The sequence below is a fragment of the Cibotium barometz genome, chromosome 35, assembly GCF_041138505.1.
Source record: "Cibotium barometz isolate CiBa-2024 chromosome 35, ASM4113850v1, whole genome shotgun sequence".
In the NCBI taxonomy this organism is placed as follows: domain Eukaryota; kingdom Viridiplantae; phylum Streptophyta; class Polypodiopsida; order Cyatheales; family Cibotiaceae; genus Cibotium; species Cibotium barometz.
The window spans coordinates 35002359-35029698 of record NC_141080.1 but is presented as its reverse complement, the minus strand read 5'-3'; the positions used below and the strand labels follow the sequence as shown (position 1 = coordinate 35029698).

Sequence of the window (27340 nt, the reverse complement as noted above, 5' to 3'; positions counted from 1 at the left end):
GTTTTTCTAGGCAAGAAGTGCCTATGTCTCACCAAGAGAGACTCTCCAAGAGGATGAGAAGACAAGAGCGGTGGATAGAGAGACCATGAGAGATGGAGAGTGACTGTAATGGACATAAGACAAGAGCGGTGGATAGAGAGACCATGAGAGATGGAGAGTGACTGTAATGGACATAAGACCTACTGGTCGGCTTTCTTTCTGAACTTTGCAGGCTAGATTTCCTACAATTTTTTTTTCAAGTTTGTAGAAGAGAAGACCTGTGAAACGGAGGTGAAGATTTCATAAGTCAGAGAAAAGGGTGGGCTAAAGTCCAGAGAGTCGGCTAGGAGGTGTGTGCCTCATAGGATCTCTGTGCAGTACCTCTGTTAAAGACTTGATGTAGACCAATACTTGCTCAATTCTAGCTACTTTCTGTCAACTGAGTGTTGATTTATATGTGTGTAAGAAAGAGCTATCATTTACATGACTCTGTATTCAAAGAGTTTGAAATGTTGTTTGCCGGGGTCTACTTGCGGGGGATCCTTGAGTTTTTTGATGTTTTCTTCATATGTTTGTGCCCATGTCTCAGGGGTGTTGAGACGCTGATATGTTTTTATCTAGTTGATGAAGTCTGAGAGTCAGCCGCCGTGAATTATTGCTGCAAAGTTTTATGTTTTGATTTTTTTGTTGTGGTATACATGTTGCCTTGATTGAGTTCATGGTGATGGAGCATCTGTGGCTGTCAGTTGAATGTCTGTGGAGGTACCTATTGAGTTAGTGTTGACTCAATCAGCATCAGCAGATGAGAGAGTATAGAGACAGATTAGGTCAGTCAGGGATCAGATGACAATAACTGAAGGTCTGAGAGGGCATGGTTTGGCTTGTTTGAGATTGAGGGAAGTGTCTGTGAGAGTTAGAGAGCTGACTATCAGAGTTCAGTTCAGCAAATCAACAGAGTCAGATGGGATAGTGGTCTTAATTGTGTCTCAGAGTTGGTTGCGTGTCAGTTGCACAATCAGCTGAGCGTCCATTGTAATGGATCCTTGTATAAGGTGTGAGTGTTTTGAGGATCTAGAAGTGTCAAAAAACATAGAGGAGAGGAAGTCTGTGTCAGCTAAGTTGATTTGGTCGGTAAAGACAGGTTGGAGTCAGGTTGGAGTCAGTTGTGAGTCAGGTATAGTTAGCAGAGAGTCTATAGTGTGATATCTCATTGAGATTAGAGCAGCTTGAAGGTCAAAGAGAGTTAGAGGACACAAGTGAGACAAAATCTAATTCATTTGAGGCACCTAAATCAGCCAGATCCGTTGAGTTAGTTTTTAGTCAAACTGTTGTCAATAGAACGTCAGAAGAGGGTCATCCAAGTGTTCAGTGAGGCCCTAGGGTTGTGGATTTGAGGTTATCTACCTGTGCTAGTGATTTATAGAAGAGCCTAAAGGACTCATTTTGGGATGGAGTCAACATCAGCATTCCGAATCAGTTTGCAATCAGCTTACAATCAGTTGTGTGTGAGTTGGGGAGGATTTTGGTGAGCTAGATGTCAGAGGAGGTCAGTTGGGCTATATAGGTGGAACATCAGAGATTTTAGAGATCAGTGTGCTGACTTGGGAGTACACTTGGAGGAATAAGCTGAGTCAGATTGGAAGGTGTGGAGTGTGTTTAGGTGACAGAAGGTGTCAAAACAAGAGAGCTAAGGAAACATGAGTGTAGGTTTGATTGGTGCCCTTGAAGCTTGGATCTTTGTATCCCCCAGTTCTAATCCCTTTACGTTCTCTTATTATGTGTCTATTGGTGGTGTTATAGAGGCCATTACCCAACAACCACACAATGCCATGACTACTACACTGACTTTCTTGGTCAGTAATGTGAAGCAAAGATTGCACACCAATGTATCAAGGCGTAGAGAAGGTAAAGTTGGGAAGCAAATTAAGTAGCAAATCACCAATACCCCCCTACTGCATTCACTCTCAACAACTAAAATACATCCTTTGTCAATCAAGTGCATGAAAACTCAGAAGGTACCTTTGCCTAACTCAACAAGTAACCCAGAAAGGGATTACACATCAAACTACTACCATGGACAAAGAAGATGGGAAGAAGCCCGCGTCGATGCGAGTTGCTTCCCATCATTGCAATGGCCAAAGATGCTAGCTACGGCCCAAAGCTTAAAGTCACCAAAAAAGCACAAAATACTACTATTTAGAGTGTGTTGGATTTGATAGGGAACTTGCCGTTGAATAGTCTCTTGCATGTTGACCTGTGTAGTGCAAAATGAGTGTTGCAAGTGGAAGAGTTTCCCATTGCATTTGATGGATATATTTCCTTTGAGATTCATTCTTGCGGAGCAGGTTCTACAATGATTGGTATGAATCAAAAGCACGATGGGCATGTTTGGATAGAATACATTACTTGCACATAAGATTGTTTTGTTGGTGCCATCAGCTTAGCAGGTGTGGTGATCATTTGTGATGCTTGAATCTTGATTTCCCATACTTGGAAAGAATGATGAGTGCTTACTTGCACAATGGAAAGGAATACTTAAAAGAACATGCTAAATAGTAATTGTTGGTCTTGAATATGGAATTCTCTCTCGTTATGGTCAAATGCCAGAATGTATAGGGACTTGTTCAGCAATTATCTACTACTGCATACCTAGTGACCATTTCTTAAGCACAATATGTGCTACTCATTTAGTTTTTCATGAACACCCTTACAAAAGAGGGTTCATCTAGGAAAAACAAAAAAAGTGGAGGAGAAGATTGCAATGCATGCACACTTCAATCCTTTCGCTACTCTAAAATAATTAGGGGTTACTGTGGCCTAGGACATAGTTCATCCTTTGTGTAGTCCTTGTCTGCATGAAGAAAATGATAAGCCACAAATCCAAAGTAGTACTCAAGAACTTTGCACTTTTTCTTGTGAAGAGGGCAGTGTTCAAGACAAATCTTTATCCTCTTATCTTCTAAATAGGCATCCCACCTGTCTGACATGCTCTTCTTTTCAGATGAGGATAGGGCAAAGCTAGACATGTGAACATATTGTGATGATCCCTCATTTATAATTTCGGTACTAACAAATTTACTATATGCTTCTCACTCTTTCCCTAACATGGAGCTTGCCATGTCCTTAACAATTTGTTCTAAATTAAAGGGCACATTGAATATAGGCTCAACATCTAGAAGATGTTCATCATGCCCAGCTCTTAATAAATCAAATAGGTTCTCATTGGCACTAGGCTCATCTTTTACCTCTTCAAGTGTCTCTACATCTTTCAAAGGATCATAGGAGTAAACCACCTGAACCACCTACTCCAGGCTAGCCACGGCACGAGGATGAATAACTAATAAGAAGCGGAGTTGCCTATCGCACGGTGAACTGCAGGCGTGAGTGAAGGGGGAAAGAAGCCAATCCATGACACAAGGATGCAGAAAGGACTATAAACAAACTCACTTATCGCATGGTGAACTGACCGTTGAACTGAAAGTGCATGTGGAGGAAGGGGCAAAGAAGGAGGACCGAAATAACAAAATTAAAATTTAAACAAGGCACGACTACATATAGATCTTATTAGGGCTGATGTCATACATGTATGAAAGAAGTGAAGGGCTGACATCACCAAAATGTGTTGTTGTGCCACATGTAGGACTGACATCATCACCGAGTGCCACATTGTAGGGCTTATATCATCCTTGAAATGATGACATCGTATTCTATAAAATGGGTGAAATATTCATTTTTTTTTGTCGGGTACCATTGATGGTGCAAAAGTTTTTATGTGATTATTTCCATAACTTTTCAATCCTCACTCTACGGTGCAAGTACTACCATCCGTCATGCTCTCATCAGGCTTATCGTACCATGGACAGTGCGTTCTCGCCCCCCTCCCTCGATGGCACGAATAGACTCGTCCGATAGAGTCTAATCAGGCTTATCGCTACTCAACTTCATCCCTCTACGGGCGTGATCAGTCATATCCAACAGGCTCCAATACCTCCTATCGCACCGTGGTTAACCTCTCGCCCTCAATGCCTTCTCACCATCCTCCCATAGCACGAGTAGACATATCCGGCATGCTTTGATCTCTCTTATCTCACCATAGCTTCCTTGCAGTATGGCTCGTACAAAGCAGACTGTGAGGATGGTTTACCTAGATCCCTGCCTTCCTAAAGATTCAGTGCCAGCAGAGAAAGAGCCAGAGGAAACCACTTATAAGAAACCATTAGAGAAGAAATAAGTAAAGGGTAGAACCAATTTATCTAAGGCAAGAACTTTCCTCCAGAGATAAAAGAAATTGTTTGCTGCGAGATAAGGCAAGCACAGGAGGCTACACATCTGCTCATCCCTAGGACACCATTCCTTAGAATTGTAAGAGCAGTAAGTGACAATATCAAAGGGCAAGGACATTACAGATGGTAGAGTAGTGCATTGGCATGTCTTCAAGAAGCTTGTGAAGACTTTCTTATAGACTTCATGAATGATACCTTCATATGTTCTGCCCATGCAAGAAGAGTCACTTTGATGGACAGAGACATGACACTTGTTAGTAGGGTGAGGTACATGTTTGATAAATTTCTTCATCCCTTGCCAATGAGGGATAAGAAATCCTTTGATATTCTTGCAATTCCCCCAGCATTGAAAAGGAAATCAAAGGCATATGATATTAAAGTTGAAGAAGTTACTTCCCCTCCCAACAAGAAGAAGAAGAAGAAAAGAAAGTTGGTTAAGAAATCTAAACGAGATGATAAGAGATTTGAGGAGGAGGAGGAGGTGAAGGAGAAGGAGGAGGAGGAGGAGGAGGTGATTGAAAAGGTCTCACATGTGTATGATAGCTTAGAGACCCTTGTGTAGTTGGAGAAGGCCAATACTCAAAGTCTTGCCCAAGTATCAGGGCAGCTAATCTGCAATATTGGCAGAGTGGAGGAAGACTATCTCTATATTTCACTTGGGGACATTTACATGCTTGTAGAGAAGGATAGGGAGATCAATGACAATGTTGTTTTCATGTGTATAAGATATGACTACATTTTTCACATATGTATATTTTCTTATATGTTTATTTTATCATATGTTAATATTTTCACTTATTTTGTTCATTCCTTCATAAACTCTTGTAGGGCACTTATGAAGGAATTGCTTCCGAATCAAGTCAACGAAATATTCATTTGTGATCCCTTAGTGTCACTTGCATTGATTGATATGAAGAAGAAGACTTCGGATCTGGCATCCTATTTCAGGCCAATGAGAAATAAGAACATTTGTTTTGTTGTTTTGCCATATGTAGAGAGGTTCGTCTCTAATTGATGATTCCTATGTGTTTAAATATTTGACATACGATATTTGCTTTCTTAATTATATCTTTTTCTTTTTTCTAGTGGGCACTGGAGTGCTTGTATCATTAATCTTCTGAGAAGGACTGTTATTTTCATGAACAGCCTAACTGGCATGCATGGGCAAATTAAATTGCAAGTAGTTCTCCTTAATAACTTGAATATTGAGCTTTATACTTTATTTTTCCTTATATTCAAATTTGGTTTTTAATAGGGCATGTAAGAGAGATATTGCAGCTATTGAATATGAATATCCAAATTATAAAAAGGAGGCAGAGTATAAGTTTCTAAATCAGCCAGTGGCTTTACAAAAAGATTCTACCTCATGTGGATGGCATGTTATTACCAATGTGTGAAAATATCTTTTATCTAAATATATCGATATTGATAGCAATGTAGGTTAACTTAAAAACCCACTATTTTTACAATAAATCTTTACTTAATTTTTTAACTTATTTTCTATAGTTCTTGGTTCTTACATGTGAGAAGTTTTCTTAGTTTGAGAGACTCTTGGATCTCACGAGTTTTGGATGTGGAGTGTTCGTACAAGAGCTATCAATATTATTTTTAATAATTTAATTACTCCAAATGATCCAGATTCTCCACCACCCCCAAGGCAATCCTCTCCATCTAAGAAGAAGAAGAAAATGCCTATACATTCACCACTAAAGCATTTTATGTTTAAGCAAGGAACTCTACAAAAAGAAACCAAGGGTGCTCCTCAACAAGGCACACATAAAGAAACCAAAGGTACTAAAACAGGAAGTATCTCAAAGAAAAGTGGTCCTCAAGTGGGTGCCAACAAGAAGGGTGTTGGCAAGAAATCTAAGAAGGAACTCAAGTTCAAGTTTACAAAGGAGGCCACAAAACCAGAGAAGACAAAGGGGAACGTGGAGACAAAGGTAGAGGAGATGGAGACAAAATAGAAAGCTTCATTCTCCTCCCTATTTATCATTGTAAATATTTGTAAATTTTCTTCTAATTTTATAATATTGTTTGTAAAGATTGAGAAATTCTCTTCTCATGTTGTAATGTTTTTTACTCAAAACATATTTGTACTTGAGTTTGTAATGGTTTTGAGATATTGTACCATAATTGGCATCTTGTGACTCGAGTACATCTCTAAAAGGAAAATATAGGACTCTTAAAGGGCTTCATAAAAAGACATCTGAAAATTATAATTCTAAAAGAACAACATAAAAAATTACAAAGACACAGCAATTACAAGACAAAACTTTTCATTGATGAATTACATACGTAAATTTACAAAATCCCAAGAGTAAATAGACTTCATAAAAAAACTCCAAAGCTTTCTTATTAAGTTATGCTTATATAATCATATTCCCAATCAGCATCTACCAAGGTCTTTAACTCCATTCGCATTCGAATCTTTCTAGTCTTCACCTTGAATTGTGTCCCACTTATATCCTCACTTCCCATGATATTGAGGTACTCCTCCCTAATATTTAGTAGGCTCCAATGCCTGCTTGCACTTACAATTTCCACCACACCATTGGGAAATCTAACACATATGTCAAGTGGCAAAAAAACTTGTTTATCCGCTTGTTGCAAATAGGACCCAACTACTATTTTTTGTCATCCACCGTTCGTTCATAAAAGTGAATGTATAAGGTTGCACGAGCTTTAAGATACCGAAATGTGTTATTGGTGAAAAGATGAAGGGGGGAAGAGAGCTTGAGCTCTTGCAAAAGCACACACACACTCATAAAACCCTAATAGAGAACACACAAGGTGAGAGGCTGAAAATCTGCTCCTTCTTCACTCAACACTCAACACACCATATACAAGATAAGAGTAAACACAATATGAAAGGTACTCAACCAATACATACAAGGGTTCTCTATAGTGTGAACCCGACTAAATGAGCTGGCGCTATAACTATACCAGTCTCTAGAATGGCTGTCACACAGCCTGTCATCCCACTGGCCGCATATCACCCATGATCTCACCAACCATGCTAGCGGTGTAAGTGTGGGGCGGCCTATCCTCCAGGCGGGTCATCAGTGTCCACCGCCTCACTAGACGAGCTCGATACCTCAACACTCCCCCTCGAGCTCAACTCCATCTCATGCACACCAAGCGAAGCCCTGAATCTATGGAGCTTCTCTGTACCCAATGCTTTGGTGAAGATGTCAGCTACCTGATCCTCTGTGCTAACATAAACAAGGTCAAGGTCTCTTGCCAAGACCTTCTCTCTGACAAAGTGGTAGTGGACCTCTATATGCTTTGTACGAGCATGAAAAACTGGGTTCCTGGCCAACTGTATACTGCTAATGTTGTCACAGAAAATGACAACTTGTCTATCCACTGATAGACCCAAATCTGCAAGTAGCTTTCTCAACCAAGCTACCTCACATGCTGCCATAGCAGCTCCTCTGTACTCAGCCTCTGTACTGGATAGAGCAACCGTAGGCTACTTCTTGTTGCTCCAAGTCATAGCAGCACTCCCCAAAGAAAACATGAATCCATTGGTAGATCTTCTATCTGAGATACTACCAGCCCAGTCAGCATTTGTGTACCCATGCACATATCTCTGTCCCAGTCTCATAGAATAGTCCACAATGCAAAGTAGACCTCACATACCTCAGTATGCGTCTCAATGCATCTAAATGCGGTTTCCGTGGAACCTGCATAAACTGACTCACCAACCCAACAGCATAGCTCAAATCTGGTCTGGAAATCATCATATACATCAAGCTTCCTACTATGCATCTATACATAGTAGGGTCCTCCAAAATCTCTCCTGAATCTGCACTCAACTTGCCATTCTAATCCAATGGCACTGAGATAGTCTTACAGCCTGTCATACCATATTTGGACAACATGTCCAAGCCATATTGTCTCTACAGTAATCCAATACCATGTGGTGACCTAATCTCCACATGTCCAAGCCATATTGTCTCTACAGTAATCCAATACCATGTGGTGACCTAATCACCTCAATGCCCAAGAAATATCTGAGCTCCCCCAAATCCTTCATCTCAAACTTCTGTCTAAGTAAGATCTTTACATCAAAGATCTCTGCATCATGGTCCCCCGTAATGATCAAGTCATCTACATAGATGACAACAAGCACAACCCCTCTATCACCCTGTCTCACATTCAGCAAGAAATCTGCATTGGCTACATGAAAGCCAATAGTGACAAGATATTCAAAAATCTTGTCAGACCATGCTCTTGGTACTTGTTTTAAGCCATACAAGGCTTTCTTCAACCTGCAAACATGCTCGGGGTGACCCACATCCTCATAACCAGGTGGCTGCAACATATACACCTCTACTTGCAAATCCTCATGCAAGAATGCATTCTTTACATCCATCTGATGTAAAGACCATTGCTTTGACGCAACCACAGCTGTCACAACTCTCACTATTGCCATCTTGGCAACTGGCTTGAAAGTTTCCTCATAATCAATGCCATATGTCTGTGCATATCCTTTGGCTACCAATCTAGCCTTGTACCTGTTTATACTTCCATCACTGTTATGTTTTACTTTGTACACCCACTTGCATCCAATGGCTTTCTTGCCTTCAGGCAATTGCACTAAATCCCAAGTTTCATTTCCATATAGTGTATTCATCTCCTCATCCATAGCTTTCTCCCAGCACACATTTCCACAGCCTTATCAATGCATGTGGGCTCTACAACCTGCACAACCTTTGCCATATATGCATAGTGATGTGCCACATAACCATCATAGGTAAATCTCTGCACATGATTTTTCACTCTCTGAGATCTTCGCAGCTTTTCATTCATGGCTTCCATAGCCTTCTTTACACCAGGTGTTCTCATAGCTGGGATCCCAAGCTCCTCATCAAGGCTCATCTCTAAGCCACTAGATTCTCCATCAACATGAGAATGCCCTGCAAAATGTCAGTCATACCAAGGGGCTTAACCACTTTCTCTTTTCCTTTACGTGATGTACTAATCACATTTGCAGGGCTGGTATTATGACGCAACCTGCCACTCCATGGTCTATCAACAGACCCACTAGATGAGGACTCTCCTGGTCCACTCAAAGACTGTGATTGCTGACTTGCATTCTGTGCAACAACACTTGCACTCACATCAGCCCCAACAACTTCTTTTTCAGCAGCATACCAGCTGCTCATCTCATCAAAGACAACATCTCTGCTTACCCTCAACTCACGTGTAGCAGGGTTATAACACCTGTATCCCTGCTTACCCTCAACTCACGTGTAGCAGGGTTATAACACCTGTATCCCTTTTGCTCAAGGGAATATCCAATAAACACACATTTTTCAGTTTTCGGATCCAGCTTAGTTCTCAGCTCATCTGGCACATGCACATATGCAATGCATCCAAAAACTTTCAGATGAGACAAATCAGGTTTTCTGCCAGTAAACCTCTCCTCTGGAGTTACATCATGTATGGCTGCAGTTGGATTCATGTTCATGATGTATACTGCTATAAAAACAGCCTCAGCCTAATAGCTATGCGACATATTCCTCTCTTCCATCAATGCTCGTGCAATCTCAATAATGTGCCTGTTTTTTCGCTCATCAGTAACTCCATTTTGCTGCGGATTGTATCTGCATGTAAACTATCTCCGAATACCAATCTTCTTCAAAAATTCAGAGAACTCATTGGAGAAGTACTCTCCCCCTCCATCTGACCTTAGGCACTTTACATATTTCCCTGTTTGCTTTTCAACCATAACTCTGAAATTCTGAAAGTAAGTGAATACCTCACTCTTCTCCTTCATGAAATATACCCACACTTTCCTTGTGTGGTCATCAATGAATGTCACATAATACCTGCAGCCTCCCATAGAAATGGTTTTGGTAGGACCCCATACATCTGAATGTACAACATCTAGTACATTTCTGCTCACATATCTGTTACGTGGAAAAACATGCCTTGTTTGCTTCCCAAATTGGCATGCTTCACATATTCTCTGCATACCTTCCACTTTAAATTTTGGCAACCCTGTCACAACATAGACTTCATTCGCTGCACATTCACATGTCCAATTCTTTTATGCCAAATGTCTGTGTCTGCAACAATCCCAAAACCATTTGCAAACATCGCAGCACTCATTTGAGGCATGTCTACATTCAACGTAAACATTCTGCCCACTCTGTTGCCTTTTGCAACCAACCTGCACTTTTCTTTAAAGTCTTCAACATAACAACCATCAGTTTTAAACTGAACCTGCAAACCCTACTCATTCATCTGGCCAACTGAAACCAGATTCTTTGTTATGTTCGGTACATGAAGTACGCAAGGTACTTCACTTTGCCATCCTGCATAGACAATGGTACATCTCCACCAACATGGGCAATTTGATGAGCAGTGTCATCCCCTGTTTTCACAAAACCTGGTCGTTCAAGGTTTTTCATCTCCTTGAACCACTCCCCATGACTTGTCATGTAGTTGGAAGCACCTGAATCCACATACCATACATCATCTTTTTGTGCTGCTTCAACATTTTCAGACATGGCATTCACGACATGCTGCATAACAAACAACCTTTCATTATCCTCATTGTTTCTGCTTGAGGATGCATAGTTGTTCTGCTGCACTTTCCCATTTTGCATGTCAGCCTGCTTCTTATAACATTCTGCCTACACATGTCCAGGCTTACCACAATAAAAGCATTCACGTGCATCATTATATTGCCTTTGCCAATTTCCACGTCCTCTTTGACTCCCCTCGCCTCTGAATTTGCCTCTTCCACCTGTGTGTTGTTGATGTTGTTGTTGTGTATTCTGGGACTGTTGTTACTGCTGCTGCTGGCTATAATTCTGATTACCTGTTCGGCCACCTCCTTGACCGCGTCCACGGCCTCCTCTACCTCGTCCTCTACCTAAACTTGTGTAGAAGGCTTGTTGCTCTGAACTGTTTTTATTTTGTGAAGAGTGTTGGTCTTCACCCAAGCTCTTCTCTTCTATAATCAGCATAGACACCAAATCTATAAAGTTGGGAATGTTTTCCCCAGTCTGAATAGACATCTTGAATGCCTTGTATTGTGGCTCGAGACCACATAGATGCAAGGGATTCCACAATACCCTTTATCTTCAATGCATAGTCATTCACATACATGCTCTTTTTCTCCACAGTATGAAGTTCATTCTTCAACTGTATCTTGCGTGCCTTGTATTGGTTTCATAGAGTTTTACCAAGGTGTCCCATGCCTCCTTGGGGGACTTGGCATCCTGAATGTGCCCAATCATGGTGTCCTGTATACTAATGGAGAGCCAATACATAACTTTCTTGGCTCCTTGGTTCCAGTCTTTAAACTCTTTCACATCTGCAGCAGTCAGATTTATGTCCGGTATCTCCGATGCCTCTTCATGCTCACCTTCTATGTAGTCCCAATAGCCCTTTCCCATCAAGAAATTCGTTAACCTGAACCTCCAAGCATGGAAGTTATTCTTATCAAGCTTCTTAGCCACAATCTGGGTAATGCCATCATTTGACATCTTGCCAGACACAATTTTACCAGAAACAGCACTCTGGTTTGTCCTGCACAAGCTGTATTTTCTGCAGCGGTACTGCAGTACACTCAAATGTGTCACAACCAATGACCTCAATGTGCATACATACAAATGTCACAACCGATGACCTCAATGTGCATACATACACCCAATGGCAACTGTTGACATCTTTTGCAGCACCCACAGTGTCTGCATAGACAATCTGTCTTCCTGCAGTTCTTAAAACAGAGTTTTGCAGAGAATCGATGACTTACCCGCAATGCTCGAAATCGCCTGCTTTCTGAAAAACAGAGGTCCAGACGCACCCGAAACGCATTTTTGGCCCAGAAAATGTTGTCCGCTAGGATAATATAGTTACCCTATAGCTTTACACCTGCGAAGAAAGCTCCTAAATCAGAGATCGTTTGCCGGTGCCTCCCGTAGAGCTCCCGACAAGGGTGTAGTCACCAACACAAATAGGGAAGAGTAGTTGAAGCTCTTACCCTTGTACCGCTTCCTATGGTTCTCTTGCTTCTTGCAGCTCAGTCCTTAGCATGAACCAGGCTCTGATACCATGAAAAGATGCAGGGGGGAAGAGAGCTTTAGCTCTTGCAAGCACACACACACTCACAAAACCCTAATAGAGAACACACAAGGTGAGAGGCTGAAAATCTGCTCCTTCTTCACTCAACACTCAACACACCATATACAAGATAAGAGTACACACAATATGAAAGGTACTCAACCAATACATACAAGGGTTCTCTATAGTGTGAACCTGACTAAATGAGCTGGCACTATAACTATACCAGTCTCTAGAATGGCTGTCACATAGCCTGTCATCCCACTGTCCGCATATCACCCATGATCTCACCAACCATGCCAGTGGGGGCGGTGTAAGTGTGGGGCCTATCCCCCAGGCGGGTCATCAGTGTCCACCGCCTCACCAGATGAGCTCGATATCTCAACAATTGGACTCTACTATTTTGCACTTGAATGTATCATCCTTATGCTGCCCCTCTACAATGTCCCATTGCTCTCCAAGAAAGGCAACCATGTCATCACCTAGTACTTTCTTGCACATAAACATGGCAAGTGTTTTGTGAGAAAGTAAATTGATTGAACATCTTAGCAAAAGATGAATTGGACATACCCAACTGAGACCCACAAATTGAGATGGCTTTGCAAACTTCAAAGATCCTTGTATATCACAACTCCTCCTGAGGCAATATTTTGACGTTTCCGGGAAGGGGCCATCTTGGACGTCGTCTTGTAGGGCTCGCTGTCCGGTCGAAACACTTCAGTCAGATCTCAATTCTGAGATCGTTTGCTCACCGTATGAGCAAAAGATCACAGCCTATGAACCCTCTCTTAAGGCTAAAACCTCTTATTAAAGTCTACGCAAATTGGGGGGGGGGGGGGGGATTGTGAGATGTCCTTAAGACAAAAACGTTTTGCTAAAGGGGAGAAGGGCTGAGGGCTACTGTAAGTCTCTTCACACGGCGGGGGGAGGGGGAAGAAGAGTTAAGGACACTGCCTCCTAGCAAGAGGGTGATGGAGGAAAATTGCCTTATCTGAAAAGTGACAAATGAGGGGGTGTGGAAGGGGTGGCTGCAAGCGGTGGCTGTACTACAGCAAGTACAGTGCACAGGGACAGACAGTGGCTATACTACGGCAAGTACAGTGCACAAGGACAGACGGCGACACAACAGAGCATACGCTACGCAAAAATGCGTGTCGCCTATGGAGCACCCGGGGGTTTATATAGCTGTGGGGTGCGGGTGTACGGGAGCTGCGCAAAGCAAGGACGAAAGGACGGTGTACCAACAAAGGCTGTGGATCAGTGGCCTGTCTTTGATTTCATGACCATAACTGTCCAAGCATCAGGAGTTGGCCATTCTAATCGAAGAGAGGAGAGGAGATGTGATGATCTCTAGCTTACCAAACCCACCATCATGCATTGGCACCACATAGGAGTGCCAGTAAAAGAAGATCTTTTCCATAAGAAGATCTGCACGGGTTTTACAAGAAAATAATGCCTCACCAATATCTGCATGGAGTGCTTGAAATGTTCCGATAGGCTTCGTAATGGTTTCTCCTCTGCCAAGTTAGAAGGAAAAATATCTACAACCCAAAAATAATATCATTAAACATGAAAGATGTAGCTATCGTAATATCACAAGCCTCCTTCCTTCCCTATGATACTTATAGTTGCATGGGAATTGAATTTATTTATGAAGATATACATCTCGTGCCATTGTACACTTGTTGTACAATGGCCACCAGGTCTCCATTGCTCGATTTAGTGAATCCCTCTAAATGACCCTTCCAATGAAGCTCCATCACATCTTGTCATCGAACTCGGGTGCAAACCAATAGTAGTAGGCTACAGGAAAACCCAAACACCTTTGTGAAGTGCCTCTCTCACCCAAGCACCATCATCGTCCCTTTTATTGTACAATGAGATCTCCTCAATCTCATCTTTTGGTCTTCTTCATGGTGCAGCCATATCAATTGTGAAGCTATAGTAGTAAGATTAGGATTGGGAAAATAAGATAGAGAAAGAAAACACGAAGATGCTATGCAGATTAGGGTTTTGGGCTTGATGGTTTCATTAGGGTTGGGCAAATGAGATAGAGATGGAAGAGGAAGGGAGGAAGAGTTTAATTTGGACATTTAAGAGGGAAAGCGGACTTGAAAATGAAATTTTTGACTACAAGGAAATTTGAAATGAGTTTTTGGGAGCAAAAGTGAGTTTTGGGGGAACCCAAAAATTTCAAAATTTTAAGGATTTTTTGAGCTACGGAAATGGTGGGACCATACCTACCCTAAACCCCCTACTTTTTTTAAGGGACAAGTGTAATTATTAGTACTGAAAGCCTAGTCCCCCTTCCTACAGCCTAGTCTCCCTCCCTATATTCAAAGGAGACTAAATGTGCACAATCCTCTATTCCTATTGGTCCATTGCTAAATACTTTCATTAGCAAAAGGCCCAAAATATGTTCAAATGCCCCCTAATGGATGGGATTACAAATAGTGTAGAGTTTGGAAACAGAGACCTTAAAGAGCTTCTTGATGTAGTGACTCCACTTTATGATAAAAGGAGGACTCAAAAGTGTGTTAGAGGATGTAAAGAGGACAAGTTCGGTTAGTGCAAAGGGATTTGATGCAATGTTGGACCTAAAAAATAGATGTAGATATCCATTTATTCATAACATTATATTTCCTAATCAACTAGAGACCGCACACCAACCACATGTATTTAAAATGTCCACTATTGGACCAGGGGGTAGGGGGTGGCTTGGACCTTGTGAATAGAATGCAGTCTGGTGGCAATCTCCAAGAGATGTGAATTCACATTGACCATGTGCATGGAGTTCAAGGCTGGTCTACAATGGGCGCCCATGTGTATGACCCTTTCATCCGTGAGTGTTTAAAATAGCCACATGTGAGTTCAAGATAGAGGATAGATATGTGCAGATTGAGTTTTGGAAATTGTTGAGTTGTGGTTAAGAAGTGTGGCTTTGGAACTCTAGAGTTTCAAGGGTTCATGGGCAAGGAGGCTAGTGCTAACTGGTTAGTTATGCGGTCTATGTATAATGGTGTCCTAAAAAGATCATGCATGGCAAGAAGAGATCTTGTTTTTTCACAGGTAACATAGCATTCTCAATCACACAAAGAAATGTATATGTTCATTCTCTCATGAGGACCGCAAGATTTTATGTAGAAAATGAAAAGAAGCCCCCACAGATGTGGCTACCGAATAGTAAAATCATTGATTTTTATACCATAAAAACTCATAAATTTATCTATTACATGGACATTTCTTTATTATTTTAGTGAAGATGGGTATGTTACATCCTTTCCCCCCTTATCGAAATCAAGATGTCCTCATCTCGTCATGAATTGGGGATAATCCTTTAAGAGTGTAGCTTCATCTTCCCAAGTTGCATCCTCTTCAGGGTAATCTTTCCACTGTACTAAATGTTCTACAAGAGTTCTATTTCGGAATTGCCTTTCCCTAGAATCTATGATGCTACTGGGTTGTAATTCAAGGACTCCTTGAGTAGGGATTACAACTTGTTCATCATCAAGAATATGATCGAGACTGGGTACATAAGGTTTTAACAAACTTACATGAAATACATTGTGGACTTTGATATGGGCTAGGAGTTGGAGTTTATAGGCACTTTTACCTAGACACTTGATAACTGTATAGGGACCACAATACCTAGGGCTGAGCTTCTTATATTTCCCAAGTGATAGAGAACTTCGTTTGGGTCGCACTCGTAGAAGAACTTTGTCTCCCTCCTTGAAGATCCTTTCAGACCTCTTGGTGTCAGCATAATGCTTTTGTCAATCTTGGGCAGCTTTAATATCCTTTTGGATTGCCTTGGTTTGTTCCTCCATCTCTTCAAGCATTTTCCTGGATGCCTCAACTCTTATGGTCGGATCATAGAAATTTAGAGGAGACAAGCATTCTTGTCCATAGAGTGCTTTGAATGGTGACATTCCACAATATGCTCTGAGAATGTCTTCAATTACTTGATTGACTCTCTCAGTCTGGCCATGGGTCTCTGGATGATAAGCTGTGCTAAAGCAAAGTTGAGTTCCCAGGGCTTGAAATAAGGACTGCCAAAACTTTGAAGTGAAGTCAAAATCTCGGCGGTCACTTACTATCTTTTTTGGGATACCATGAAGTTTGAGGATTTCCTTGATGAATATTCGAGCAACATCAGAAGCTTTGAAGGTCTTCTTCGCTGGTATAAGGTGAGCTATTTTGGTAAGTAAGTCCACTACTACCAGAATTGAGTCATATCCTCCTTGAACAGTGGGGAGACTTGTGACAAAATCCATTTGGGGAATATCCAAGGGTTGAAGTTTCCCAGGCATCTTGACCCTTTCAACTTTGATCCTTTGGCATGATCCTTTGGGGAATATCCAAGGGTTGAAGTTTCCCAGGCATCTTGACCCTTTCAGCTTTGATCCTTTGGCATGAGAGACATTGCTTCAAGTACCGAAGGACATCATTTTTCAAGCCTGATGAAAGCTCCTTCTTACGGCATTTAATGTTTTTGCGTAGCCTGGGTGTCCTGCACTAGGACTATCATGAGCTTCATGGAGGATTACTTTCTTTAAAGCTGATTGAAGTAGAGGTTTCCTTCATGAGTGGAGTATCCCTTGATTAGACTCTTCTCTTTCTCTGAATTTCTCCCTTCTTCTACTAACTTCATCATCCTTTGATAATCTCGATCATGAGATGAGACTTCTTCCACCTTGACCAGTATGGGATTATTTGGTATTGAAATTGCACTCAAGAAAGATTTGCGGCTAAGTGTATGTGCTACCACATTATCTTTCCCAGGGTGGAATTTGATGTCAAAGTCATATTCTTGTAGAGTTTCAATCTATCTCCTTTGTCGCATGTTGAGGTTAGGCTGGGTGAAGATCCACTTTAGACTTTTGTAGTCCGTTACAAGCTGGAATTTGTCCCCCAAGAGATAATGTCTCCATAATTTGAGACAATGAACAACTGCTAAGAGCTCCAAATCATGGGTGGCATAATTTGCTTCATATTGCTTCAGCTTTGCAGAAAGTATAAGCGACTGGTCTTCCTTCTTGGCCTAAGACACCACCAAGTGCTAGACTATTAGCATTAGTAACCACTTCAAATTCCTTGGCGAAATCAGGAAGTTTCAGGACTGGGATCAAAACTATTTTGATGTATTGGCAGCCACACTATTTTGCAATCTTTCTTAAGGAGATCCGTCAAAGGTGCAGCTACCAAGACATAATCTTTGATAAAAATCCTATACCATCCCGTGATTCCCAAAAACCCACAAACTTCACGAATTGATTTAGGGGGTGGCCACTCCAGAATATCCTTGACCTTGGCGGGGTCTACTGAAATGCCATCTTTGGAGACGATGAACCCAAGATACTCAATTTGATGAGTAAAGAAGGTACATTTGCTCTTCTTGGCATAGAGTTTGTGTCTGTGCAACATTGCAGAACTCTACGCACATGCTCCTTATGCTCTTCCATTGATTTGGAGTAGATCAGGATGTCATTAAAAAAAACAAGCACAAATTCATCCAAGTAAGGACGGAATATATCTTGCATTAGGCGGTTGGTTGCAGGAGCATTGGTTATCCCGAATGACATTACAGTAAACTCATAGTAACGGGTATTGAAGGCTGTCTTGGGGGTATATCTGCTTCCTTGACTTTGATGTGATAGAACCAGATCTTAAATCTATTTTTGAGAAGACTTTGGCCCCATGAAGCTTGTCAAGAAGTTCGTCGATGTGAGGGATAGGATACTTATTTTTGACAGTGACTTGATTTAGTCCTGCAGAGGCAGAGAGTTCTGTCCTTCTTTTTTTGGAAAAGAACAGGTGCCCCCCAAGGAGAGCTACTGGGGCGTACAAATCCTTGTTCAATGAGTTGGGAAAGTTGCTCCTTAAGTTCAATGGCTTCAGGAAGGGACATTATATAGGGCGTTTTTGAGACGGGTTGAGCTCCAGGGATCACCTCGATTTCATGATCGACTTCTCGAGGAGGCGGTAGCCGCCCTGTAAGCTCGCAGGGAAGATGTTAGAGAATTCTTGGAGCCAAGAAGGTTTCTCCATTTGATCGGTGTGTTAAATCCATAAAATCAAGCCCTTGCACACTTAGGAGATTGTTTATTCTTTTACATATAAATTGTTTTCTCGGAGTTGTCACATGATAAAAAAAAGAATGTTTGTCAAAGATAAAAGGATGTCATATGGTAGTCATTCGAAGGTAAAACACTTCTACGCGAAAAATCGCACACATGATGGCTTTGAACTGGGGCTGGGATCAACGGCTCGATTCTCAAAAATTAAAGGAATCAATTGTGTGTGCATGTACGCCAAACTAAACTGAAGGGGATTTGAACAGGCTATATTGTGTAAAAAGTGGCGTGCCCTAGTTTACAACATCCGACGACGTAGAAACCCCACTGAGGCTTACGTAGCATGAATCCCACTCTTGAGTTTAGTGGGGGTGTAGCAAGAGGTCAAGGTAGGCTAACTCAGCACTATCTCACACCCCTATTAAATGAAGTGGGGGCAATGGGATCCATAGCTGGGGCACTTCCTAGCGATTGGATCCAAACATTGTAAACTAGGGCGCCCAAGTTTACAAGTTGTAAACACTGGGGCACACCCATTTTTCCCCCATATAAAGTTGGGAGCAGCCCATTGCTTTCAGCATGGTGTATGCACGCCCATGGTTGGCATAAGGGGAAACAAATCCATGATGAGGTTGACAAGCAAGGGTTGCTGCGAAATAACGTTGCGCTGGGCAGTGCTCATGGGCAAGATTTCCTTGAGAAGCAGATTTGTCTCTTGGAATGCACTGAACTACTTTGAATGCATTGCAACCATTCAAATGCAGTGCCCTCTATCTGCCTCTTAAAAAATTCTGGCGCTGAAGGAGCCGCTGACAAGAGGAGGGGGGGGTCAAGGCGAGCAAGCATTGAACTGCATCGAACACATACAGAGAATTAGGGAATCCTCAAATGCATTGATGTTTATTTGTGTGCTGAGCCAGCTAATGTTTTCATTGCAAATATCTATGGCAGCAGCTGGCATGCAAAAAAGTGCAAAAACCATCGAAGCCATGAGCTAGGGACAGTTTATGGATTGATTTGAATAGTTCATGCATTTTCTGTCGGCAATGCAGCACATGCTCAAAGTAAATGTATCTACGAGAAACTAGAACTGATGTTGCTCAGAAAATGTCACAGCAAAGATACTCTCCAGGTTTCCAACGTGTGTCATCAAACATTTCTGATGCTGCAAAGAAGCATTTGCTCTGTCATCATTCTGAGAGGTTTGTCCTAGTGTATGCCTAGATTTTGTTTGCGTCTTGGAGAAAGCATGTGCTGCATGACAAGAGAGAGAATGTCATGCAGAGATATTGCTAGAAAAATATTGGGGGAAAATCATAGTTTTCTTTAGTGGATATGCATCCCAAATGCGGTGTTTCTTCTCTAGACTATAATCTTTTGAACTGTACTTGTCTTGGGATAATCTAAACATGGTGGATGTGTGCAAGAAGAAAACTGAAGAGATGCAGCCCAACATGATTATTCTTGAACCGATGTGTGGCACTGATTGCACAAGCTCCCTTCTTAAGATGTTTTCTTTCTGAAGCGCACCGATGATAAGCTGCAAGCAGATGTGGAACTGCTTTGGATGCATGCAGCATGACTTGTAAGATGGCATGACGAGGTTGCAAAGCAGAAGTTGCTGCCGAAATAGTTCTTAGGTGGACATGCATGCCAAATGTGGTGCTCTTTTGAATTTTAATACCCTACTTTCCAGATGGCTGGTAGTATCCTTCAGCTATACGGAGTGCAGCAAACACAGAAGAGGAGGAATGGCACAAGGACAAGAAATCTTGTGAAGACTGACTTGTTAGGGAGGGATCCCTTGCAGTGGTGGGATAATCGTACCAACAAGGCAGCCCTAGCATAACAAGACTATAAGCATAAGGTCACCAAGGCGTGGTCTTTGTGGATGGATGGCTGGTATAATCCATCTTGGGATCGGTGAAGAGAACAGAAATTGAGGGTTTACACAATCAAGTGGAGAGCTATGTCAAAGGAGTGATAAAAGTACTGGTTTTGTAGCCTTACCAGTACAAATTCAAGGTGAGGGTCCTGCTTTTGTAGGGGCTCTTTTGGAAGCACTAGAGCGCTTTAGAAACCATGTATGCAAAATATGGTGAGCTTGGAAAAGCAAAAGTGCTACTAGAAATGCAAGATGTGCACAAGAGGGTCAATGTGAACAAGCACTAAACTTCTTTGAATGCATAAAGTGTGTGGGCATCCTGCTAAGTGACCTACATCTAAACCTAAATGCATGTGCCTTGAATCAAGCTGCTAAGAGGGGGAAAAACTCCATGATGAATTTGCAAAGCAGGGGTTGCTGTGGGATATAAATAATTTACTGGGCGCTGCTCTCACGGACAATTGCGGTGCTCTTTCAAAGCCACATTATATTGTGCATGAGAAGTCGCCCTGCATAAGATATAATTGTGAACTGGAGGCATGGATCGCACAATACACTGAACTGCTTTGAACCCAAAATGTAAGATGGCCTTGCATCTTCAGTTTTATCTTAGATTGGCAGAGCCCACACAAAGAGAAGTTGCACAAGCTCGGTGAGAGTGTTCTTGGCAAATCTGAGCTTGTGCCAAGAACAAGGATTTGTGCACACGCAGCAGGATATGCACAGAAGGGGAAGGTTTAAGATGCTCTCAAATAATTCCAAACAGATGTAGGTTCAAATGGAGTGATATTCACTTGTGTCTTAGGAGCATCTGCTAAGGAAATCAAAATGTGTGTTTACTAATGTGCTATTCCGATGTGATTCTCTTGTGGAACCACGGGCACTTGCGGACCTATTTGTTTGCCTCTTGGCGTTGTGCAGAGTACATGATATTTAGAGAGTTGGTATGCTTGATTTGGTCAGCATGTGTGCAAGAAATGCCCAAGGAAGCAAAAGAATTGATTGGCATGAGTTAGAGCAGGAACCTGTTCATTTGGATGCTCTCTGAGCAATTAGCAAGGCAAAAAAAATTCGTGGCAAAACAACAGGGGATGTGAAAATTGATATTGTGCTTGGGAATGCCCTTCACAAGAAGTTTTGGGCGTTTTCCTTCGTGCAAAAAGGAGGCCCTCTTTCCTTTGTGTCTCCCTACAGTGTTCAACATCATGAGCTTCTGCAGATGAGGCTCCACACAAGTAGCCAGCAGGGGGGTGCCGGCAACCCCCTGCCCCCCCACCGCACCTAGAGCCTTGCTTGCAGAAGCTCATGATGTTGTGATAATCTATACAGTGGGAATTATAGTGGGAAAATATCTAAAACTTCTTGTGCAGCTTGTGGATACGTATGGCAGATGGGGTACTATCACAAAAGGATGAGGCTTAAGCAGCTTAGTGTTCAGGCTGTTATCTCTTGGAATTGCATTAATTGTAGGATTTGTTGAACATGGTGAACTTGCTCAAGCACTGATTTGTACTTTTGAATAAGCAATACAGGTGGATTAAAGCAACAGGCCGACTGATGTTCTTACGGCACAAAGAGAGTGTATATCTACACTAGAAGAGATTGCTCATTAAGTGTCCTTGATTGCATTCATGCCGCACCAGGCTCTCACATGCACACAATGCCAATCACTATGCGGAGAGATTAAACTCCATTATAATTTTATCTTTGAAAGGCTTGATCTCTTCCTAAAAAATGAGAAATTTATTTTAATAAGAAGAGATATTTTTCCATCCAAAAATATCTGAAATCTGAATAAGCAGCTTTGCTCTGTCGCTATTCAGTTCAGAGTATACATGCATGGTCTTTTGGGCTGCTGCTGCTGGCTCATTCTGGATTTTAGTCGTTTTCTTCCAGAGCTAGTTATAAGAGAAAACCGGTCTACAAAAATTGATCGAATTTGGAGCAATATCATTTTTATACTGGTCTAATCATTGATGAGCTCATAAATTGATGGCAAATTAAAAATATAGCTAAAAGTACACCACAAATATATACGAGTCATTGCTAGTTTTAAACTATCATTACATTTATCAGATATTTGAATAAAGCTTTGAATCCTTAGAAATGACTATGTTTCAACCAGAATAGAGCAAAGATATTGTACTCCTTGAATCCATTTCTCCATGAGAATAGTGCAGGACGTAATTACTTTTAGTGACTTGTTTTCACTAATAGAGCTTTCATTGTTACACTGGACCTCCCATTCTCATCTTCTGTAGTATGCCTTTGTGCGCAATGTGAGGATCACACACAAGAGCACCCCAAATGCTGTTACTCCAGTCATGATAAAGAATGTGTTACGGAAACACTGGGATCCTTTGCAAAGGAGGGTTGTTGAACCATCTGGAGAAGATTGCTTACTGGCCTCATCATCATAAAGAACACCAGCAACGCGAATGGATAGGATGTACTGCCCTAGTGGCCCTGCGCAAGCTAGCACTGTGTAGATTGTGCCTAGGACTTTGAGGCCATAGAGCTCTGACACGATCACCGCAGTGAGTGTGTATTGAGCTCCAAGAGCCAAACCGGTCAGAATACAGCCAATGTAGAGTGCACCACTCACCCCCAATGCGATCAACAAGTTGGCCACCATTAAGGCTGCCATTGAGATGCAGAAGAGAGCAGGGCGAGATGTGAGGGCTGCATACCGCCCACGACGATGATCCATGAGCATGTCAGAGAGGGAGCCGGATAGGATACGACCAAAGAAGTTCCATATGCTGACCAGAGCAACCAGGGTGTTGATCTTGATGGATGAATAATTCAGTGAGTATCCCACTTGCGCCATATTATTGAGCAATGCCATGATGGCACCCAGGCCACAAGTCAATGCTAAGAAGAGTATCCACAGGTCCAAGGACATTAAGGCCTGTGCAATGGAGTGATCTTCACCTATTGCTGGTCTTGACGAAACTAAAACTAGACAAAACTGAATCCCTCTTGTATACTTATTGGATGTGGGCAGTGGCGCTGACCCCGCGGGCGCAGTACTTCCTAGTATGGCAGGAGGGCTAGGATGCTGCTCATCTTGCAGATCAGGGGCAGCCTTGGAGTTTTTAGAAGTACACTCCTCCTTATCACCATCTTGTGAAGGGTGGAGGCTGTGATTGGTGGTGGCTCGCAACTCAGGTGTGAAATCCTGCACGGGCTGCTGCTCATGGTTTTGTTGAACAACATTCAAGGGCAGTGCCGATTGTTGGCGGCTAGTTTGATCCGCTGTAGCTGCCTCCTCCCACAACACCACCGCCAATGGTAAGCACAGAATGAGGATCATGAGTGATGTGAGACCTGCAACAACAGGCCTTGAAAGTGACACCACATTCTCTACCACCAGGATTCCCATGAGATATAGCGCGAGTGTGATGGCGATTCCTTGGAAGTAGTGCATGGTGGTTGCATCACGCTTTTGGTGGGTATCATCCACATACCGCATGAGGAACATGCAAAGCAGCGAGACCAGAGTAGGAAGGCATGCGGCAAGCAAGAGGAACGAGACAGGGTCATCCCCAAAGATGGCATAGTAAATCTGTGGGAGGATAGCACCGCTGAGGCCATAGAAGCCCTTTACAAGGCCCAACACTGTACCTCGGCTGCGTGGGAAGTTTCGGAGTGCCACTACCATGACTGCCGTCTCCGGGAAGGTCTGTGCATTGGCCCCAACGGCTAGGAACAAGCAGAAGTGCCACACTCTCCGCTTGCTCAAGATGCGGCCCGTGAGGGCCAGCCATGCCAACAAGTAGCCCAAAGCGTTGAGCGCAGCACCTATTGCCATTATCCCTGCCGGCAGCGCCCACAAATCATATAGCAGCCCTGCGATGAAGCCCACTCCATCACCGACACCCAGAAATAAGGAGATGGTGTTGAGGTCCTTCTGATCCAGCCTCAAGGACGCCTTAATGCTCTGCGAGTACACAGAGAAGTCGAAGGCCGCACCAGCAGAAGCCATTAAATACATGCCCGCCACCATTACCAGCCACTTGCTCTGCATCACTCTCCTCAGATATTCCACCACAGCTGCTGCCGCCATAATGGGCGGAGCAGAAAGACCAGAGAAGAGAAAACGGACGACTGGGAAGGGGGCAGAAAAGAGAGAGAGAGAGAGAGAGAGAGAAGAAGAAGAAGAAGAAGAAGAAGAAGACCCAGGTGGAGGAGGGGAGAGCCTGAGCCGCTAAACTGTGACCGGGAAACGCCCACTTATAAAACGGAGCAAGAGAACTCTTTAAGGGTATGACGTCCCACTAAGGCCGGTGTCACACTAAACCGCCCGGCCACCTATGGAAAAAGGACTGCCAACTTACAATTGCAAATATGGAGGGCATCCTCTACAATGAGTTTATTGGCTTAGGAGTAAAGGTGTGTAGTCCTCATGCTGCCCATGATGTTACCGGCCTATATACTCCGGTCAAGTTTTTGGGAAAAACCTGGCCGTGTGTAGGGTTCCGGGAAGGTTTTTTAGGGAGAAGGAATTAAATCCTTTTTACTGAATGAGAAGGAAATTGCCATTTTTGAGAAGGAGATTTTGTACAAGTTGAACAAGTTTTGAAACCAACTTTTCCCGATAGTCGAAGTATTAGTGTGTGGAGTTGGCCCACCACCAAAAGCTGCATGCGGGCAACTCACTTGTCCAGCAAGTCATCATGTTCTACAACAGGTTTCATAAGAGAGCAAGACCAAGATTTATGAGCTCACGACCTGCTACAATAGGTTCTTCTTTACATTTGAGAGGGGGTGGGAGAAGCGCTACGAGCCTCACTTTTATCGGATGAGAGCAACCGAAATGAGCTTCTCGTTTAATCAGAGCAATTGCCATGCTACATACCGCATTTCCCTCCCCCTTTTGAGCTCTGAACCGGTCATCTAACAATAATCAATATTGTTTAGGGTGATTGGCGTGATCGAAGCCAATACTCTAAATGTTAGATTACCAGTTGCACGTGACCAAACAATGTTGCAACTTAGAAACTTTTTTCTGTTATTGAGGAGGTGTACACTATAAGTGTGTGCACATGCACACACACATACATCACCGGGCAATAGCTAAATGGGTAAAGTGTTGCATTGTTAAACCCCAAGTCGTGGTTTTGAACACTTTTGACGCTACATGAATTGATGCCCATTAAAGTTAAACTTATTGAAAATTAAAAAAAAACCCAAAATATATTAAATCTAAGAGTTTTGAAGGGCAACCTTATCTATAAAAAATCTACGCTTACGGTGTCTCTTGGGGGGGGGAGGGGTTTCACTATGTATAAACCGGATATATCGTATGGGTTCAAGGCCGATTTGTAAAACCTATTATGTGTAAATTTATTATGAATAAAACGCACCCTTTTTTTATTCAATCTGTGAATACCCCCTTTATATGATTTCCTTTTGTATGTGAAAAATGTGTAAAAAGGGGATTTAAAATACTCCTTCTATTGAACCCATGTGCTATGCCTACATATTTATGAGAGTGACGCCCCCAAGCGGTATGATCACATATAGCAAAAAATGTTTCAAAAATTCTTTCTTACTCAAGACTTCATAGTGTTTGTGTGGCCTGTCGAGGTTGTGGTTTTTATACTAACAAGGATGACAGGTTTGACGGTACAAACTACGCTCATTTAAAGTTGAACATGTAGGTCTGATTCATTCATAAGTTCTTATGGGATTTGTTCAAGATAGTGAGAAGAAGTCTTGGATTCAAGATCACGAGTGCTTGAGCTCTTACAAGCACATATACACACAAACACACCACAAGAGTACACAAAGAGATGGAGGCTGAAATTTTGTTCTTCTTCGTCACTATACAACAAGATAAGAAAGGTCTACAATAACAGAAGGAAATACAATATGGAAAATAACCTAAGTACATACGGTCAATGTGAAATCACTAGTGAGTGAGCCGGCAAGATAACGCTATCCCTCTCGGTAGGTAGACCAAGTTGATGAAGTCTAGCTGTAGTATCACTGGCAATAATTCTCGTGTGCGCTACCTCATGCTAGTGATAAATGTAAGCAAGGAGTCACCTAGTTAAACCACATGTTTAGCTTGATATCTCAACACTCCTCATCAAGCTCAGCAACAACACTCGTTATCCAAGCATCGCTCATAACTATCATAGCTTCTCTACTCCAAACTTCGTCACCTAGTTAAACCACATGTTTAGCTTGATATCTCAACACTCCTCATCAAGCTCAGCAACAACACTCGTTATCCAAGCATCGCTCATAACTATCATAGCTTCTCTACTCCAAACTTCACAAAGATATCTACAACCTTATCATCTGTGCTCACGTACACAAGATCGATGTCGCCTGACAAGACCTCTCCCTGAGATGAAGTGGTAGTGCATCTCAATGTGCTTTGCCCTCGCATGGAACATTGGATTTCATGCCAACTATTGTTGGGGTGGTAAAGCCCATTTTGCCAACCCTAAGTAAGTGGGCGGCCGAACACCATTCTATGTAGTCTAACTAATAAGGACTCTCTCCAACCCTAGACACTCATTGTGACAAGGAGTCCACATCTTGTGTCTTCTTCGTCTTCTCCATCTCTGTGCTACGTCACACACACACATGCTCCGCGTGCACTCTTCAACTGGTGTTACAGCATATTCGAGCTCTAGGGTATCACCACCAGCACACAGGGTCACGTTCTTAGAATGAGACGCCCTTCTACAAGCGCAACGAGGTCAACATACGCTTCAAAATCGCATCTGAGGTCATTTCAGGCCCCGTTTCGAAACTGTAAGTGCTGTACAGATATTTTCATCATTTTCTGCAATAGCACGTCATTTTTCTACACAATCTACAGATTTGGTCTTTCTATGTGAAAGACAGGTTGTAGGTGGCATCATTTAGGAGAATCAACTCAATTTATGAGACATTACTTGATGAGGCAAGTATATCACAAAGAGGTTACTCCACTATTTGTAAGTCTATATAGTCAAAAATGAAAGAATCTAAAATAGAAAGCTCATAACTACCAAATCCTACTTCAATTAAAA

At 42.3% G+C, this 27340-nt stretch overlaps 2 protein-coding genes across 11 annotated transcripts in view; both read right to left on the bottom strand.

Annotated features, from left to right (window-relative positions):
- Window positions 1-27340, bottom strand: part of LOC147618379 (uncharacterized) — a 298368-nt gene that overhangs the window by 213094 nt on the left and 57934 nt on the right. The gene's annotated exons all lie outside the window — the stretch shown is intronic.
- On the bottom strand, window positions 22356-24516 carry LOC147618381 (protein NUCLEAR FUSION DEFECTIVE 4-like). The gene has a single exon (XM_086775144.1). It carries the CDS (start codon window positions 24373-24375, stop codon window positions 22555-22557), a length of 1821 nt encoding a protein of 606 aa, XP_086631270.1. The 5' UTR covers window positions 24376-24516; the 3' UTR covers window positions 22356-22554.

Coding starts and splice junctions, on each gene's coding strand:
- LOC147618381 (XM_086775144.1), bottom strand. CDS start 24,375: ATGGCGGCAGCAGCTGTGGTGGAATATCTGAGGAGAGTGATGCAGAGC.